Source organism: Gambusia affinis, linkage group LG18 (assembly GCF_019740435.1).
Source record: "Gambusia affinis linkage group LG18, SWU_Gaff_1.0, whole genome shotgun sequence".
In the NCBI taxonomy this organism is placed as follows: Eukaryota; Metazoa; Chordata; class Actinopteri; order Cyprinodontiformes; family Poeciliidae; genus Gambusia; species Gambusia affinis.
In genome coordinates, this window is record NC_057885.1 from 19,732,938 (window position 1) to 19,749,296 (window position 16,359).

Consider the following 16,359-nt stretch of genomic DNA (forward strand, 5'->3'; position numbering starts at 1 on the left):
AAGTTAAAGCTAAATAAATGCATCTATGAGCAAAAGAAAAAATGTACAAAAACTCAGTTATTAATTACATAAAGGCTTAGAACTGAGCTGAAAAAATATGGATGTCAAATTACAAGAAATTATAAAGCTGTTCTTAAATTAACTGGTACTTTTACTGTACTTTATCAATTTATGAAATATCCAGACAGCTTTCAAATTTGTTCCAGTTTTGCATTACATACAAAATAAATACACACAGACTGCAGTCTGGCTATGAATGTCTTTAATGTTTCCCAGATCAGAATCACAGCATACAGTGTATAATAACTTCTAAAGTAACAGAAATATCATCACCTCATTTATTTATATGATTTCACTTTCCTTTTTTAATCTTTTTTTTATTTTCCATTATTTAACAGATTTGTTCATCTCAAGTCTTGGGTTTCTGAATTTAACATAGAATATAAAAGGCAAGACAACAGGTGCAGGTTATTTATGGAGACCCAGTTTGCATCACTTGAATATTTGTTGGATGTTTGTGATTTGATTTGATTTGATGCCCATCTGAACTGATAAAAGATCCAATCTGACACAATTTCCCATTTTCTCATCAACCTTTCTGCTGCATCACTTCACTATAGGAGGAACTTTAACTACAACAAACCAACACAAATCAAAAAGTTGGACCACCTCTGTGATCTCATGAGGCATCAGATGGTGTTAAAGACCTAACATGTTTCCCACACATAAATAAGCAGCTACAGGAAACACAGCTACATGACAATATTATATTTCATAAAGTGAATTTGTTGCTATAGGACTGTTTGGAATTGGGTCAAATTAGTGAAAAAAAGTCAAATTTATAGGTACTGTTTGACTTTATAAAATTGTAGTAATTTAGTTAAAATAGTTAAATGATTATGAAAAGAATATTTAACAATGAAAACGTTCATAAATAAAACAAAATCCCATGCAGATAATTCAGACTTGGACTATTTTGTCATGTTTTCAGGATTTTTGTGTCTTTGTTGTGTGAGGCTTTTAGTAAAATTCTGCTACAGAAACTTTCCTGATTCAGGTTGAATCATGATGCTACAGCATATCTACATGATGATGGTCTGTCAAAAGTTTAAAAACTAAATCTGTTGATTATGAGTGAATACACATTTCCTTGCTTTTGATTTGTTTTAGTTTGCAAACTGCACCTGTTGTCCTCTGTTGTCACCAAATAAGCATATCATTCATCCACCCCCAAAAAAACCCCAGAAAAAAACAAAACAAAACAAGAAACTTAATATTTACAAATATTTCATCTGTTTGATTCTTACACTTAAAAATGTACAGTTTTGATCCTGATCCAGATGTTGTGTATCTCCATCGAGCCTCACACCAGGACTGTTTGTCTTCAGTTCCTCTGGACTGAATGAAATCTGCCACAATGGCGCCCTCTAGTGCTAACATAGAAAACAAACCACCACATCCAGGACAAACGTTTTCTTCCCAGCTGCTAAGTTCGGATCGACTTCACAACCTGTTACCGCCTCCTTTGTCCACAGGAGTGAGTACAAAAGAGTTCATATTTTGACAGATTAGCAGGTCTAACAATTCAGACAGAAAGAGTCTTTGAATGTTTTTTTCTTCTTTTGATCACTTTGTTTTCTCTTCTGGTTCAAATTTCAACATTTAAGGCTGTGCGAGTTTTTTCTTCGTCCTCCTCTTGGCCACAGCATGTCCGTTGGATCCTGATGTGCAGACTTTGTCCACTCATGTGATTTGCATTGTGCACGTTTCCCGTTCAGTAGTTTTATAAAATCTCAGCCTGGAGCAGCTGCTTGTCGTACTAACCCGTTTCCAGCCCTCCCCAAACCACCAGGCGGTAAGAAAATGAAAAATAAAAACAAGCTAAAGCTAGCGCATGTTCAAAGACAGCAACGGTGACTCCTGTCAGCCATACTGCATGTTAGCTACCATGTGTTCCTGTTCTGCTAGCGGACCCATAATGCATGTTTGACATCTTCATCTTGAAAAGCAGAGCTGTAAAATGATATATTCCTAAACTAACAGAAGGAGAACAATTAGAAACAACAGACATATACTGTGTTACCTTTACCCTGTTGAGAAACTCCTTCTTCATCTGCAGCTCTGCACTGCAGGCTGTTGAAACCTGCGAGGTACCCTCGGTGTGCTTGAAGCTACACCGCATAATCAGTGGAGATTACTGAATTTATACTGATAGGAAAATATGTTTGTCAAAAATATTTAGAAAATGGGTGGATATATGGAAGATAAGGAGGTGAGATGAGTAAGCTTGCCTACCTGTCTCCTATAGCTGGCTGAAAAGTGATTCTGATATGATCTGTGTAATTTAATACTCCACTTCATAGGTAAAGATCAACTGAATGCATAATCAATGACAGAATATCTCCTTCTTTACGCTGTTAAAAATAAAATACATTTGGGAACCCAAAGAACTGACAGAAAGCAGCTAATGATGGAATGCATCGTCCCAGGTTGAACTAATGTAATAAATAAAAATAATAAAAAGGTGTGATGAGCTTTGTTGCTTTAACTGGTGGATTATCTGTGATTTGTGGCAATTTCCTATTTTAATAAAATTGTGTGAGAATTCTATGAGCTGAGAAAGATTTAATTTGGACTTAGAATTGGAAAACGTGCAGTGACAGATTCTTCATCCTTTTTCCATGTTGCCTTTCTTGAAAAATAATTCATGCATAGATCCCCATTGAGAAAACCCCCTTTATATTCTTTCTCCTTTGTACACATTTATATAGAACTATATATAATATCATTTCTCTATAACTATATTGTCAGCAAAAATCTTTCCACATTAAAACACTTGAACAACAACAAAAATAAACAAGATGAATGAAAGAAAACCACAATCAAAGGCCAGTTTGGCACTTGGTCATGAGAACATACAGCCCGTGTTATCAGTCAGGGATTAAAATTCATTTCAACCTTGATCAGAAAACAAAAACACATTTGGCACGAACCGTGTTGGTAGACTGAAACGTTACTGCTGACATCTCAGTACGTTGTTGCTCCTTAAAGCAAAGAAGCACCCTAAAGAGGGGAGAAGTCAAATGAGCCGTAAGTAAGACACAGATGTAGAAAAGAAACAAATAAGAAACTTCACACAACACTCTAGAAGACAGTAAAAGCTGACACCAAAGTAAAAAAGAGAGAACATCAAAGGTCCAAAAGCGTTTGTCCCTTTGAAAATTTCTTTAGACTGGAAACTGTGCACCCTCCTGGGAAAAGGTATGTCTGAAAGATTGACGTCACCTCCGAGCTGATCATCTGCTCCAACGCAGTTCATTTTAGTTCATTATGTCTCCTGCTAAGCTGTACAGCACATGATGGAGGAGGTGGAGTTCCTTTTTGAGAAACAAGAGAATGTAAGAACAGAATGAAGGCCCTCAACCACAGGCCTCCCTTCTAGATCAGTAGGAGGTCCAGTACTCCCTGTCTTTAGGTGGTGCTGGGTGGGCCAGTCCCTACTATACCCTTGTGGTGGAGTGGGGGTGTGGCAGGGTGTTGTTGTGGCCGGTGGAGGGAAAGGTGTTGAAGGCATGAAGGGGCTGCATGCTGGTGATGGTGCTTGGGATCATAGTGATGGTGTTGGGCGTCATCAACGGCACATCGTCCGGAGCCCGGCGCAGCGCCAGCGTGTAGTCGGGCGGACAGGCGGGTCGCAGGATGTCATGTGGTCGAAGGGGCTCCAGGTCGTGGTGAGCGTCATGCTCAGAGTGCTTCATCTGCAGGGACATGATTTCCTCCTCCTGGCTGTGAGCGAGGTCATTGGCGGGTACGCCGCGCTGAGGAGACAGTCGGTGCCGTCGCATCTCGTGCCGCTTGTCGCGTTTGTAGTAAAGGGCTGCGAATGCCAGGATGTTGAGGAACAGAAGAGAGGCTCCCACAGCAACCGTGACACTCAGCTCAGTGGAGTAGTCACGGGTGTCTCCAGGAAAGAGGTCCTGGATTGGACGGTCCGAGCCCTCGGTTTCAGGATCAGAGGTGAAGGTTGAGTAGGGGTGGGGAGTGGTTCGAGGACCTGGAGTCCTTGGTCTGGGTCTGTAGGTGTCCGGGCCTGGACCAGGGCCAGGTGGTGATCGGGTTGTGGTGGGGAAGATCTCATGTAGGCTATGAAGATGGGGGACAAGTTCCAGCCAAAAAGCCACTTTGTTCGCCCTGTAGTTGTCCCTAACTCGAGGTTTTAAGCCAATATGGAGATACTGCTTGTCCTTTGGGTTGAACTTTGTCCAGATGACCTCTTCAAAGCGATTGGGTTTGGTGTGAATGAACTTAGTGTCCTGAGGGACTGGGAGGTTGGGGTCACTGATGGAAAACATAAAGAGAATCACTGATTAATGTGAAAAGGCATTGAGGATTTTTTTTAAAACAAACCATGGATGCTTCAATAAAGGTCCAGTTCCAATGTATCAATAACTACAGACTATGACAGAACTAAAATATGTCAGATTAAAATGCAACCTACCCAGTTTTGGCAAAGTTAGTCCAGTAAGTCATGACCACAGCGCTCAGCATCACGTCATTCTTCGAGAAGTTGCATGGGAAAAGGTCTGTGGCGCCGATCATTGGCACGCCGAACACGTACGGGATCTCATCTCCGTGTGCAGCATCAGCCCATTCGGGTCGCGTCTCTGTCTGGCAGTGGTGGTAAAATGTGTAGAAATAGACAGGCGACTGGAACTCTGCGTGAAGTTTGGCAGTGGCCACAGCTGGCGCCACCCACTGGTGGTCTGTGAACAAAGCTAGGAGAGTCTTTCTTCTCATGTCACCATTGTCCCTGTCTGCCCAGTCTGTGTACATGAACTTTATGGTTTCCCTCAGGATGTCTTTGCCTGCAAGAAAACAGGAGATAAGGGAATTAAGAAATGTGATCAAGAAAGCTGAGGTAGATAAGAACCATGTGCACTTTAATAAGACACATTTCTAACAAGCAAAGATGTAGTGCTTTGTAAAAGTATATATTGAATATTTTCACATTCTGATACGTGGATGCCACCAGACAGAAATATGCACACCAGTTTACTATGATTTCTGTTTGTAAAAAATGTAACAACCATGAATGACTTTCCCTCCATTTCACAATCAGAAGCCACTTCATGCTGGTCCACCACATACAATTTCTCTAAAATGCATTAAAGTTTGTGGCTGTAATGTGACAAAATTCTAAAAACCTCAAGGATTGTGAACAGTTTTACAAGGCGGCGTATGTTAAAAGGCGAGACAAAGTGAACAGAATTTGCCTTTCAGATACCACAATGACTGACGAGAACTTGAGAAGGAGCTGCATTATTCAAGCTTGTGTATTTGGACTGCGGCTTGCTGCGAGGGGTTTGCTGGCTGAGCTGTTGGGAACAACAGCACTGTGATTGGGAGGCGGCGGCTGCCTGGGGGCTGATGAGCGACAGCATTAGTGCCCACAGAGCCCCAAAGGCCAAAGCACAGACCCACCGCGGTGAAAGATAATCTCCATGATAGGCGATCTCATTAGTATGCTTGTCTTGGCTGGTACACTCCACCAAACTCGCTTTCTGTTTCTTCTCATTTTCTTGCTCACATATTGTTTTAAAGTTGAATACTTCACTTCAATGGGGAGCTGTGATTCTGAAGTGTTTTCTTTATGTTCAAGAATAGCTCCCTGAAACAGTTCATATAAAACAGGATCATGTGGAGAGAGATTTCAAAGACTGACGGATGTTCGGGATCGAGGTTCCTCACCTTCAGGATATCCGTAGAGGTTGTCCACAAAGTTAGAGATTGTGTAGTCGAACGCTGCAGCAGAGATGCCATCGTTGTCCTCGCTGTCGTCCACAAATTTCAGTCCTTCTCCCTGGTTCACACCTATGAGGATGTCATAGTTGAGGAACTCCCCCTGGTGGCACAAAAGCAGAATTACAAGTTTTGTAAACAAATTTTGAAGAGACCTGAACATGTAGTTGTTATGAAAGGTGCTGGGATGCTTTTTCCCCCCACAAATTTCTCCTTCAGTGCAAATTAATAACACATTATAATTATTGTCAAACTGATGCTTATAAATGCAAAACAGTTAAGCAAAATGTAACACCTTTCAGACGTCCATCACAAAATCAGCAGGTGAGAGAAGATTTAATTAGATTTCCTGCTTTTACATAAGAAGGCTGACATGGCAAGTATTGTTTTATGTTTTAAGTATCTTATTCTTTACTCTTCTATATTAATAAGCTTTGGATAATCACTTTACCTTCCTCTTTGAACAACTTACATCTATCTCCACTGAATCGTCACTAATCTAATCTTCTGGATTGTATTTCTAAATTTTATTCACTTTTAATTCCTTATTGTTTTATTTCCAATTTAATTATTAAATTAGATTCTTTTGATCATTTCATTGTGTTTTTCTTGTGATTTTTCTGTTTTTTTTTAACCTCTGTAAAGCACTTTGTATAACACAAGGCTGCAAAGTAAGTGCTGTTTAGAAAAATAATTGAATAATTAAAAAACATTTTTCTACAAAATATTGACAATATTATCTGCCACACTGGAACTGGAAGACATTTAAATATCCAAAATAAAACACAACAGTGAAGAACAATACATTAATGGAAATAAAACACACAAACATCAGAAGCCATAAATAAAAATAACTATAAAGTCTTTGGAAACAAAATTGCCCTTCAAAAAATAGTAATCATCAGATTGGAAATCATCAAGTTCGTTTCATTTTCACAGGCTTAATTGCTTATTGCTTCAGGCTGACCAGCAGCACACTGTCCACCTGTACAAGCCGAGTTATTTTTCTTTGAGTAACATGTTGCTTCACACCAGCTGCTAAGTGTCACAGCCTGACCTGTAACTGTGCGGAAAGGTCACACCTCACTGCGACTTCCCAACTTCCTCCAGAGCTACTCAGACAGTGATGAGGTCACCATCTGACCCTCACCTGCTGCATGAGGATCTCCGGATCGTCCGGCACCACGTCTCCGTCCACCACGGGGCCAAAGGCGATGTGGTAGCGGGCGGGCTGGATGTCCTGGTCCACCAGCTCCCTGAAGGTCTTCCTCCTCAGGCAGTCCACCAGGTCGGCGGTCTCTGAGTAGGTGCAGCCCACCTTCCTGGCCAGGTTCTTGGTGTATTTCAGGGGCTGGTAGTTGACGGACCAGCTGGAGATGGCCGTGCCGCTCTGAGCAATGGCCCTATGGAACAGACCTAAATGGACCAGATTGAAAAAGGACATTTATATTCTGCCTTACTGAAGGTTTTGGACTGTATTCTTTGGTGGTGATGCAAACAAAAATCTATATTTTTTTCAATATTCTCTGAAGAAATAACATAAAACCTGACATTTTTCCATTTTAATGCAGACTACAGAACTGCAGCTAAGGACACTGAGGTAGGAGTGGGAACAAACTCTTCCGATAAGTCAAAAGATCCATTTTAACTTTCTTTTCTCTCCTTATTCCACACCTCCCTGCTTCAGTCTCTCTCTCCGTCTCCTTAGTTCTGCCCATCCTGAGCTGTTGAAGCCAGTCGAGTGGCTCGTTAAGGGGCCGCCTGCCTCTCTCGTTTCCTCTCAGGCTCGCTCCTTTTTCCTTTCCCTCTCCTCTCCAGGGCTGAAGATTGGTCAGTTAATTATTAAGCAGAGCTGCAGAGTCTCCTTTCCCTCAGAGATCAATTATCGTAAGAAGTAGCTGGGAAACAGCTACACCTACATGCATATCTGCTCCAGGAGTGGCAGAGGGTAAGAGCAGGGAGACGGCTAGATTTTATTAGTCCTTAAGATTGGCCTCTGTGATGCTACTTTATTTGGCGTCTTGTCTTTTCTTATGTTTCACATCAAAGGATTTTCCCTCCTGTTCTTTATCACCTGGATACTAATTGGCAGATTGTTCCATAACAAATATGGAGCCATCAAAATCTGATCTTCCAGTCCAGGAGAGAAATCAACAACGAAGCATCCTGGACAGGTCACCAGTTCATCACAGGGCAACACAAACACAAGAGACACACAACCATGAACACACACCTACGGATAATTAGGAGTGATCAACTGACCTAACAGTGATGCTTGTGAACTGTGGGAGAAAACTGCAGTACCTGGAGAGAACCCACACATGGAGAACCCACACATGGAGAACCCATGCATGGAGAACCCACACATGGAGGAACTACAAACTCTCTGCAGAAAAGCCTCAGGCTGGGATTTTAAACCATAACTTTCTTGCATCTACTGTATTATTTTTGCACTCAAATCTCAGGCAAGTAGACAACCAGTGGTACAAATTTTTCACAATCAGTATGGCAGCAATGATGAACCGTCATAGTTACTAATCAATAATTGTTACACAGATAATAATAGTTTTTGTGTAGTTGAGCTGTTAGAAGAGGTGATAACATTACCAAAAATAGATAAAGGCAATATATTTGCAGATAATTATCTTTGTATTGTTGTTCTCTTATTTAATAGACAGTAGAAGTAGTTACTCCAGTCAGCGGTAACTGACTGGAGTAACGATGGTTTTCCTTGATGGCAGGAACAGGGAAGCTGTTCAGGGTTGTTGTGAAGATGGCATAGCATGTTCATTTGTTTGAATGGCCTAGTTAAATCCAATTGAGTCTATGGCAAACACAAATGTTGGTTTCTAGATGTGCAAACCTACAAAGTATTCATCTAAAGAGGCTTCATACAAACACTCACTCCAATTTTCAGATTTTTGTCGTCACATATAATTTCTCTTCCACCTCACAATTTTATGCTACTTTATGTTGGTTTGCCACCTAAAGTCCCAATAAAATGCATGAAAGTTTTGTGACAAAATATGTAAACATAAATACTTCTGCAAGGCACTGATGCTCATTTTCTCCATCTTCTATCTCTGTCCCTCATCATATAATCGACATTACGGAGCGTTGCCTTCATCACCGCCCTGCTGTCAGGTTTGATCTGTGAAAACCTGTTGCTGACATGACTGGTGTCCTTTAATGACAGAATGACGGACTCCTTACCTTGGATCCATGACGGAGGGGGGAAAGGGAGGAAGGATGACAGACAGACGGCTTCTAGTGAGTTGATGTTACACCGATAGATGCTGATGAAGAGGAAGGTGATGATGATGAGGTGATGCCAAAGCAGAGGGATGAAGACAGACAGTGACAGCGGGTTGGATGTCAGCAACAAAAGAAACAAGGTTAATGTTGGTTCTGTTGGCGGTTAAAGGGTTAATTCAATATAAAATCTCCAAAAGGCAAAATACAGAGTGAACAGTTCAGGTCTCAATCTAAAAATAAAGATATAAAGAGCGAAGAAGAATTTAGAAATTTATTACTTTCCTCATTGCAAGTTACATAAGAAGCTCAGAAAGTCATAAAATATACTTAACACCGCTAAGAACTACCTAATTACCACCCAACTTGTGAAAATTTATGTATAAAACCAAGTTTTAATGAAGCACATTCAATTATTTAAAGTGAATTTTTAAACTTCCAAGACAAGCTGCTAACATCCCCACAGACTCCCAACGCAAAGTTCAAACTGTACAAACTTCATTTCTACTACCAGTGATTCTTTCTTATTGTTTTATGCAGTAAAGGTGATAATGACCCGATTAGGACTGCTTCATAAATGCTAAGCAGATTACAGTTAATTACACTTTATGATTTGTGTTTGAACTTTATAACTTCAGGCATGAAATTATGTTTTCAATCATTTTGGAATGTTGTGGAAAAAAAAACACCTCTATGTTATGGTATCTGATATTAGGAAAACTAATAATTTGTTTTTAACAGTGGAGACACTGGAGCAGCAGTAAATAAGAACATTTAAGAAAATTTACTGTGGATTTTCACTCTTTATTTGTGCTTGGTCAAAATTACACATCAAAGCTTAAATATACATATAATAAACCCCAGTTAAATTCAATCATGTTTCTCCAGAAGGTTTTTAATTCGTCGATGTGACTAGTTGCAGATTTATTTTAAGGCTTCATTCTATGTTGACCTCAGGTCAGGCTGATATTAAAACCACTTGTGAATCAGTTGGAACCTCCTGACTGATTTCCTTTAATCTAAACTCGACGATTTGAATGTTGGGACATTGACTCCAAACAAGCATCAAAACTGATGAAGCTGCCTGACTAGAAACCTCTGGAAAGTTCTTAGATGACAATTTGGTTCATGACTGGAAACCAAGAAGATCAGTTAAATATTCAGGCTTTGAATGGCTGCAGTCAAACTACAAAGCGCTGAGGAACAATGAGGAAGGCATTAATGGGGGTGTATGAATATATTTGAGCCTTTAGATATGAATCCTACCAGTTTGAAATGCCAGCTAACATCATGTTAAGCACCATTCCTCATGCATATTTCAGCTTCTCACCTAAAAACTGATTTTTCCTGAGCGCTGCAGCATGTTTGAAACAAGGTGCTGCATTTATTGTTGTAGTTAAAAGTTTCTAGAAGCAGAGAGAAGGTTACAGGGTCCTGGGTTAATTTGGTGGGTTAACAGACATCAGTGGTAGGCAGAGGCTCAGTCAGGCTTTCTCAGCACATTTGTTTTCAAAGCACATCTACAGAGAATGAATTAGTCAAAAACTAAAGGACTGCTTAGTGCTTGGGGTCCAGAGACACACACAGAATCAGAACAGATGTGAAACTGCTTTCTCAGATCTCTCCTTCTCACCCACATTTCTGCCCTTTCCAGTTTGTGTGCGAGTCGAGAAAACGGGGCGAGGAGACAGAGATATTCAGGGCGAGACCTCGAGCGACGCAGAGAACAGAGAAGCAGCGATCTGAGGAGGACAGCTTCAAGAACGCCGTGATCAAAGGCGGCGAGCGCGTGGCCGTTTGGCCGCGGATCGTCAGCCACGCTGATCTCAGCTCAGATCAAAGCGGCCTGGTTCGCAGCTCTCTGTCCTCTGGTGGGGTCGCGTTAGCGCTTAGCCTCCGGGGTGTTTTGTGCTGGTAATGGGGAGCAGGAGGTCGAACACACGTAGGGTTTTGATGAAGGAAGGGCCTTCCTGCTGCACAACAGAGGCGTCGGCGAGGCAGGTAATGTGGGGTAACGCCGGCGCTCCCGACTCATTTATCTTCTGAGGATGTGAGCGACGCAGAGAGGATCAAACCTGCACGCGCTCATTAGGCACTCGGGTGCTCAAATCCTTAAGCTCAAAGGACAAGCGGTGTGTTTTCTTTCAGGAAGTCAAGTGAGCCTCACAGGTTTTAGCAGGTGGCAGACTGAAACTGCTTAATTAAGATCTGTCTGTCTGTCTGTCCTGTTGAAACGATCCGACAGTCTGAGAGCTCAAACAACCAAAAACATTTTATGTTATCCTAATCTGTTATGCTTCTCTGTTTGGTTAAAGCAGCAGTATGTAACGTTTAAAAAAAGGAAATGTGTTTTTTATTTCTTAAGACTCTCATTATGTACTGACAGTAAAATACAAGACAAATAATCTGTAAAAAAATTTTATCTCTGTTTTCTCCCTGGGTTTATATTAACATCTGAAGGAATGTAACAAAAACAACCAATCAAAGCCAGGGGGAGGGTCTTAGTGCTGTCAATCATGCTGATGTATGCGCTACTTACAGCCCGCCTTTGCTCTCTGCTAGGCTACAGCTTCTCCCCGGTAGCAGAGGTTGCCAGGAATGCTAAAGCTAGTTAGCATAACCACCAATGATGGCAGATAATCAGTTTTCTTGTCCCGCCATCATTAGCATATTGAGCAAAGTGTACACAAGTGTGATTGACAGCGCTAAGACCCTCCTCCTGATTCTGATTGGTTGATTTTGGTGCATTAGTTTGAGATGGCAACAGTAGCTCAGGGAGGAGGAGGATGAGATTAACCTTTTCACAGATTATCTGTCTCATATTATATTGTCACACCATGGCGACAGTTTTAACAAACATATAAAATACATATTTTTACAAAACTCAATCAGTGCGACACAGTAGAGCATCAACTTACCCTCAGAGTGGTGAGACAGGATGAGCAGGTTAACGCAGGAGGCCCCTGCTCCAGATCCAAAGATGGTGATCCTCTCGGGGTCGCCGCCAAAATGGCCGATGTTTTCGTTGAGCCAGCGCAGAGCCTGAATCTGGTCCAGCAGGCCGTAGTTCCCCTTAGCGGACTGATCGCCGGTGCTGAGGAAACCTGTTGGTTGAGGAAATGAAAAGTTGTTCTTTGAATGGCAAATCAGATTGTAGTTAAAACTGGAGAACACAAGTAAAGTGTTTATTACATAAATAGCTGAATAAGCCAAAACTTCAATTATAACCAGAATTTGATACTTCTAAACTCATTAAAAAATAAAAAGTTCACTTGTCATTTCACAATTTCTCCACATTGGACAGTTTTAATGCTGAGGTTTTTTTTTATCTGATCTGAGATAAAACAATAAAACCATCTAGGATCAGTAAACTATACAGTCATATTTAATAAATTTGAATATTCTGATATCTTTTTAAAATAACATCCTTCTCATTAAGCCCACATTTCTGTATTAAAATGCCAAATTTGTATTAGTTGTAAGTGTAAATTATAATTAACAGGAATAAATCCTTTTAAACATCCATCTGTATGTAATTAATCGATGTAATGTGTTTCACTTGGTAATAAAAGTTCATGAAATATATGGACTTTTCAATAAGATTCTAATTCATTGAATGGGTATGGATGTAAAAAGAATCAATAAATACTCATAAAACATTTGAGCTTTTTATTGCACAGTAATAAAAAAGAAGGAGCAGTAGAAACATTAATACACTAAATATTTACTAAATGTTCTTAACCTTCCTGATGGTGGAAGGTTTTAATAAAACTTTAAATACACCTTCAGCTGCAAACAGCGTCAAGTGATGTTTGGCCTGTTTAAACATATTTTCATTTCTCCACATGGAGTGACTGATTCAAACAAGCCAAGAAGCTAAAGGTAAATTATTGGAAACACTGATGACATCATCTTCATGGTCAGAAATATTTAATGATTTTTCTGACGATGTTCAAGTCCAGAAAATCAGACGCATCATCCTGACTCTACATGAATCAATGCAGGTCTAATTCCAGCATGCTGACTCTGAACATGACAGCTTTCCAAACCACACTGGTGCTGTTCACCTCACTAAACCCAGAACTCTGCTTGTTCTGCCCCTCAGATCTCCATGACACGCCGTTCCCTCCGTTAGCTGATATTTGCCGCTGATGAACGCTATTAAGTATCTTTAATTGTTCAACCGAAGACATAACTCGTTTCCACTTAGGTAGCAATTAACCGTCAGTCTCTGAATGGGACCTCTAATTAGAGCCTATTAAAGACAAGCAAAGACAAGCGTACTGGATAAGTTGTTCATTAAGCCTAAACAATGGATGTTAAACACTTATAAACAGATAGCAGGGTGAGGATGTGAAACAAACACAGCACATAAAGAGGGACACTAATTAGAGATAAGACCTTAAAAGGCATCAACTTCTATAAAATTATATAATTATACAGTAAAACTGGTTCAGACAATCAACAAATGTGACTTTTTGTCACTTTAATGTGAATTTATGGGGTTAGGAAACTAAAAACTGGTCATGAGTAAAATATGATACAATGGTTTATTTTTTCAGGTTTCTGTTTATCAAAGTGATTAAGTTGAGACCCAAAAACAATTATCTAGTCAGGATATAAATAGATTAATTATCTTTAAGGCAGAAGTCAAATAGCATTTCACTGCATCGTAAATCTTGGATCCACACAGGCTGTTAGGTCGAGTTTCAAAAGCTCTTTTTATCGCTTTTTTAGTAAATATGTGTACATTATATTGTCTAAAGTAATATTATTATATTTAATCACTATATTCATGTTAGTGATTTAGTTAACTACTTGCTGGAACAGGAAAAAAAAAATGCAGCAGATATTTATCAACTAGTACTTGTGTGAAAATGGCGCCACTGTGTGGCAAGACAAAGAATGACAACTCTGATTCAGAAACATGGCAGAAAATACTAGCACTACTACTGCTAACAAAAATCATGATATTAATATTAATACAGGCGAATAGTAGACCAGTTATCAATCACAAAACATGAAATTAAGAAATTATAAATTATATGTCCATAAAAGTGACATTTTGAAGAACAGTTTGATGTTTCTGTTCTGCAAAGGTCTCAATATTTCTTACATCCAGGTAAAATTATCCCAAAAACAAATAATAGATGGACTTCATCATCTGTTGTTTGAATGTTCATACTGTCTGTAACTGAATTTGACAATAAACAATAATAGTTTGTCTAAGATTTATACACTTTAGGAGGAAAACATAACCAAATGTTTTCCTCATCAGCTGAAGCCAAAATAACTCCAGTTTCTGCTTGTATTTATTGATCATTTCTGTATTGCAGAAAGAAAAGCCAACAAGGCGTTTATCAATTAGACGCTCGCTGGACCCTTTGGTGCTGTTCTTTAAATTCCAGAAACACATAAAAATAAGCAGCACGTTTGGGTAAATTAATTAAAGGGAAGCGCAAACACGAGGCGAATAAGCCGCCTTAATGCCCGACTGTAAACACCACAATAAATTAAACAACGTTTATGCTAAGTAGGTCATTAATTAGAGTAATTAATCTAAAGAACAGCAATACTTCGGTGTCAGCGCCGTGTTTTGAAGATAATGCGGTGTCGGTGCTACTGAAACGTCCAGGAATTAGCGGGTTGGAAATACATAAATCTGTTTCGTTTTCTTTTTGTGCAGCTTAATGACGCATCAAATGTTTTGTTCTCTGGGTGTTAATAGTTTTATTCTACAAAACGTGGCATTATGCAGATGGAGAAATATGAGGCAGAACTAGCAGACAGAAAACGTGTTCATGTTGTTTCTCCTCCTCTCTCACGCTGCGTTCATCCGACAATAAGTCGGTGTGTGATGGCCTCCCCCTCCCCGCCCCCATCATCTGATGAAGGGTTTGGAAAACGTGGAGGATGGGTTCGCGACACGAAAACTCTGTTCTGCTTGAATCGTATTTAAAACTGGTGAGGAATGACGGGTTAGATGGGCGAGGCAGAGGGGAAAGATAAATAAAAGGAGCAGCCGCGGAGGACAGTGGGTGTTCTGTGACTCCCGGATAGAGGAGCAGTGTTTCATCTGCCTCCAAGACACCAGGGGTTGGCTCCAACACACACACACACGCACACGCACACACACACACACGCAAGGATGCTGATCAAACGCCGACACTACAGAAAAGACCGCAGCCTTTCCACTGCATCTCCTTTACTCTTTCCATACCCTGATCAGACATGTGAACACACATCATGCTATAGACAGGCGTCTGAAAACATAAAACAGTCACATATTATTGAAAAATTATTTTAAAAAGTGCATGTTTTGAATACCATCTGCAAATAAAACCTGCAAGAATATTTTCATATTTATGAGCTTCCTTATTTTTCATTCATTTATTTGTTCATACATATGTAAACATGTGAGAATGACTTAAACGTCTGAAGGACACACTCCTAACGCTGTATGAATAGATGGTTGGAGTGCCAGTGTCTCTAGGTGTGTGTGTGTGTGTGTGTGGGTGTGTGTAGTAATTATTCTTTGTCAAAGGAGTCCAGAAAATCACATGTTCTCAGCTTCATTCTCACAGTTCAGAGGCTCATGTTAAATATTTTTTATTCCCAGAAGAGTGAGAAAAGAGAAAAAGGGATTGGAAAAAGGGGAAATAAATGACAACATTTCTGTTTTCTTCATCAGGCTTAAGAAGAGTCTTTTTTCCTCACAAACAACACTTTGGCTTAAACGCAGCAGCTGGCCTTCGGTGATTTGCTTCGGTGTTTGTTCTCCGTCTTATTGTGCACTTTTATCTCTGTAAAGTTGTTACTCCCATTGCCAGGCTGTGGCAACCAAATTATCTGTGGAATTATTCAAATTTTATGACCTCATACTGGGAAGGACCCCTCTGAGGTGTGTGTGTGTGTGTGTGTGTGTTTTGAGGAAGCAGGCCAGCTCCCAGCAGAGAGAGACCATATGCACACGCAGTGTTTCCTCAAAACCTCCATATCAGTCAGTCTACATGTGCACATTCAGCTTTAGGAGCTGAGATCACAGATCAATCTAAAAGAGTTGCAACGTTGTAGAGCAGCGGCTTCAAACTCATTTTCATTTTCATATCCAGATCACCAATGTTCTTATCAGAGTGTATTGATGAAACCCGTTAAACTGTTAAAATGTTAATAAGTATCTGTGTCTGCACCTGATAAGTACTTCTTAAAATTAAACCAAAGTGAACATGTTTTGGAACTGATCAGTTCCTCCAGGACTTACGGATTTAAAAAAAAAAAAATTTTGCAATGAAAATTACAGATTTGTGG

General features: G+C 40.1%; 1 protein-coding gene across 4 annotated transcripts in view; it reads right to left on the minus strand.

Moving 5' to 3' along the window:
- Positions 1–247: 247 nt before the first annotated feature.
- nlgn2a (neuroligin 2a) overlaps positions 248–16,359 on the minus strand; it is a 240,973-nt gene continuing 224,861 nt past the window's right edge. For all 4 annotated transcript variants that reach the window (XM_044097165.1, XM_044097166.1, XM_044097163.1 and 1 more), the window contains 5 exons: positions 11,970–12,155; positions 6,950–7,215; positions 5,749–5,902; positions 4,499–4,865; positions 248–4,338 (listed from right to left, as the gene is read on the minus strand). In XM_044097165.1, the coding sequence (XP_043953100.1) occupies positions 3,501–4,338; positions 4,499–4,865; positions 5,749–5,902; positions 6,950–7,215; positions 11,970–12,155 (1,811 nt within the window). In that variant the 3' untranslated portion in view covers positions 248–3,500. The remainder of the gene's footprint in view (positions 4,339–4,498; positions 4,866–5,748; positions 5,903–6,949; positions 7,216–11,969; positions 12,156–16,359) is intronic.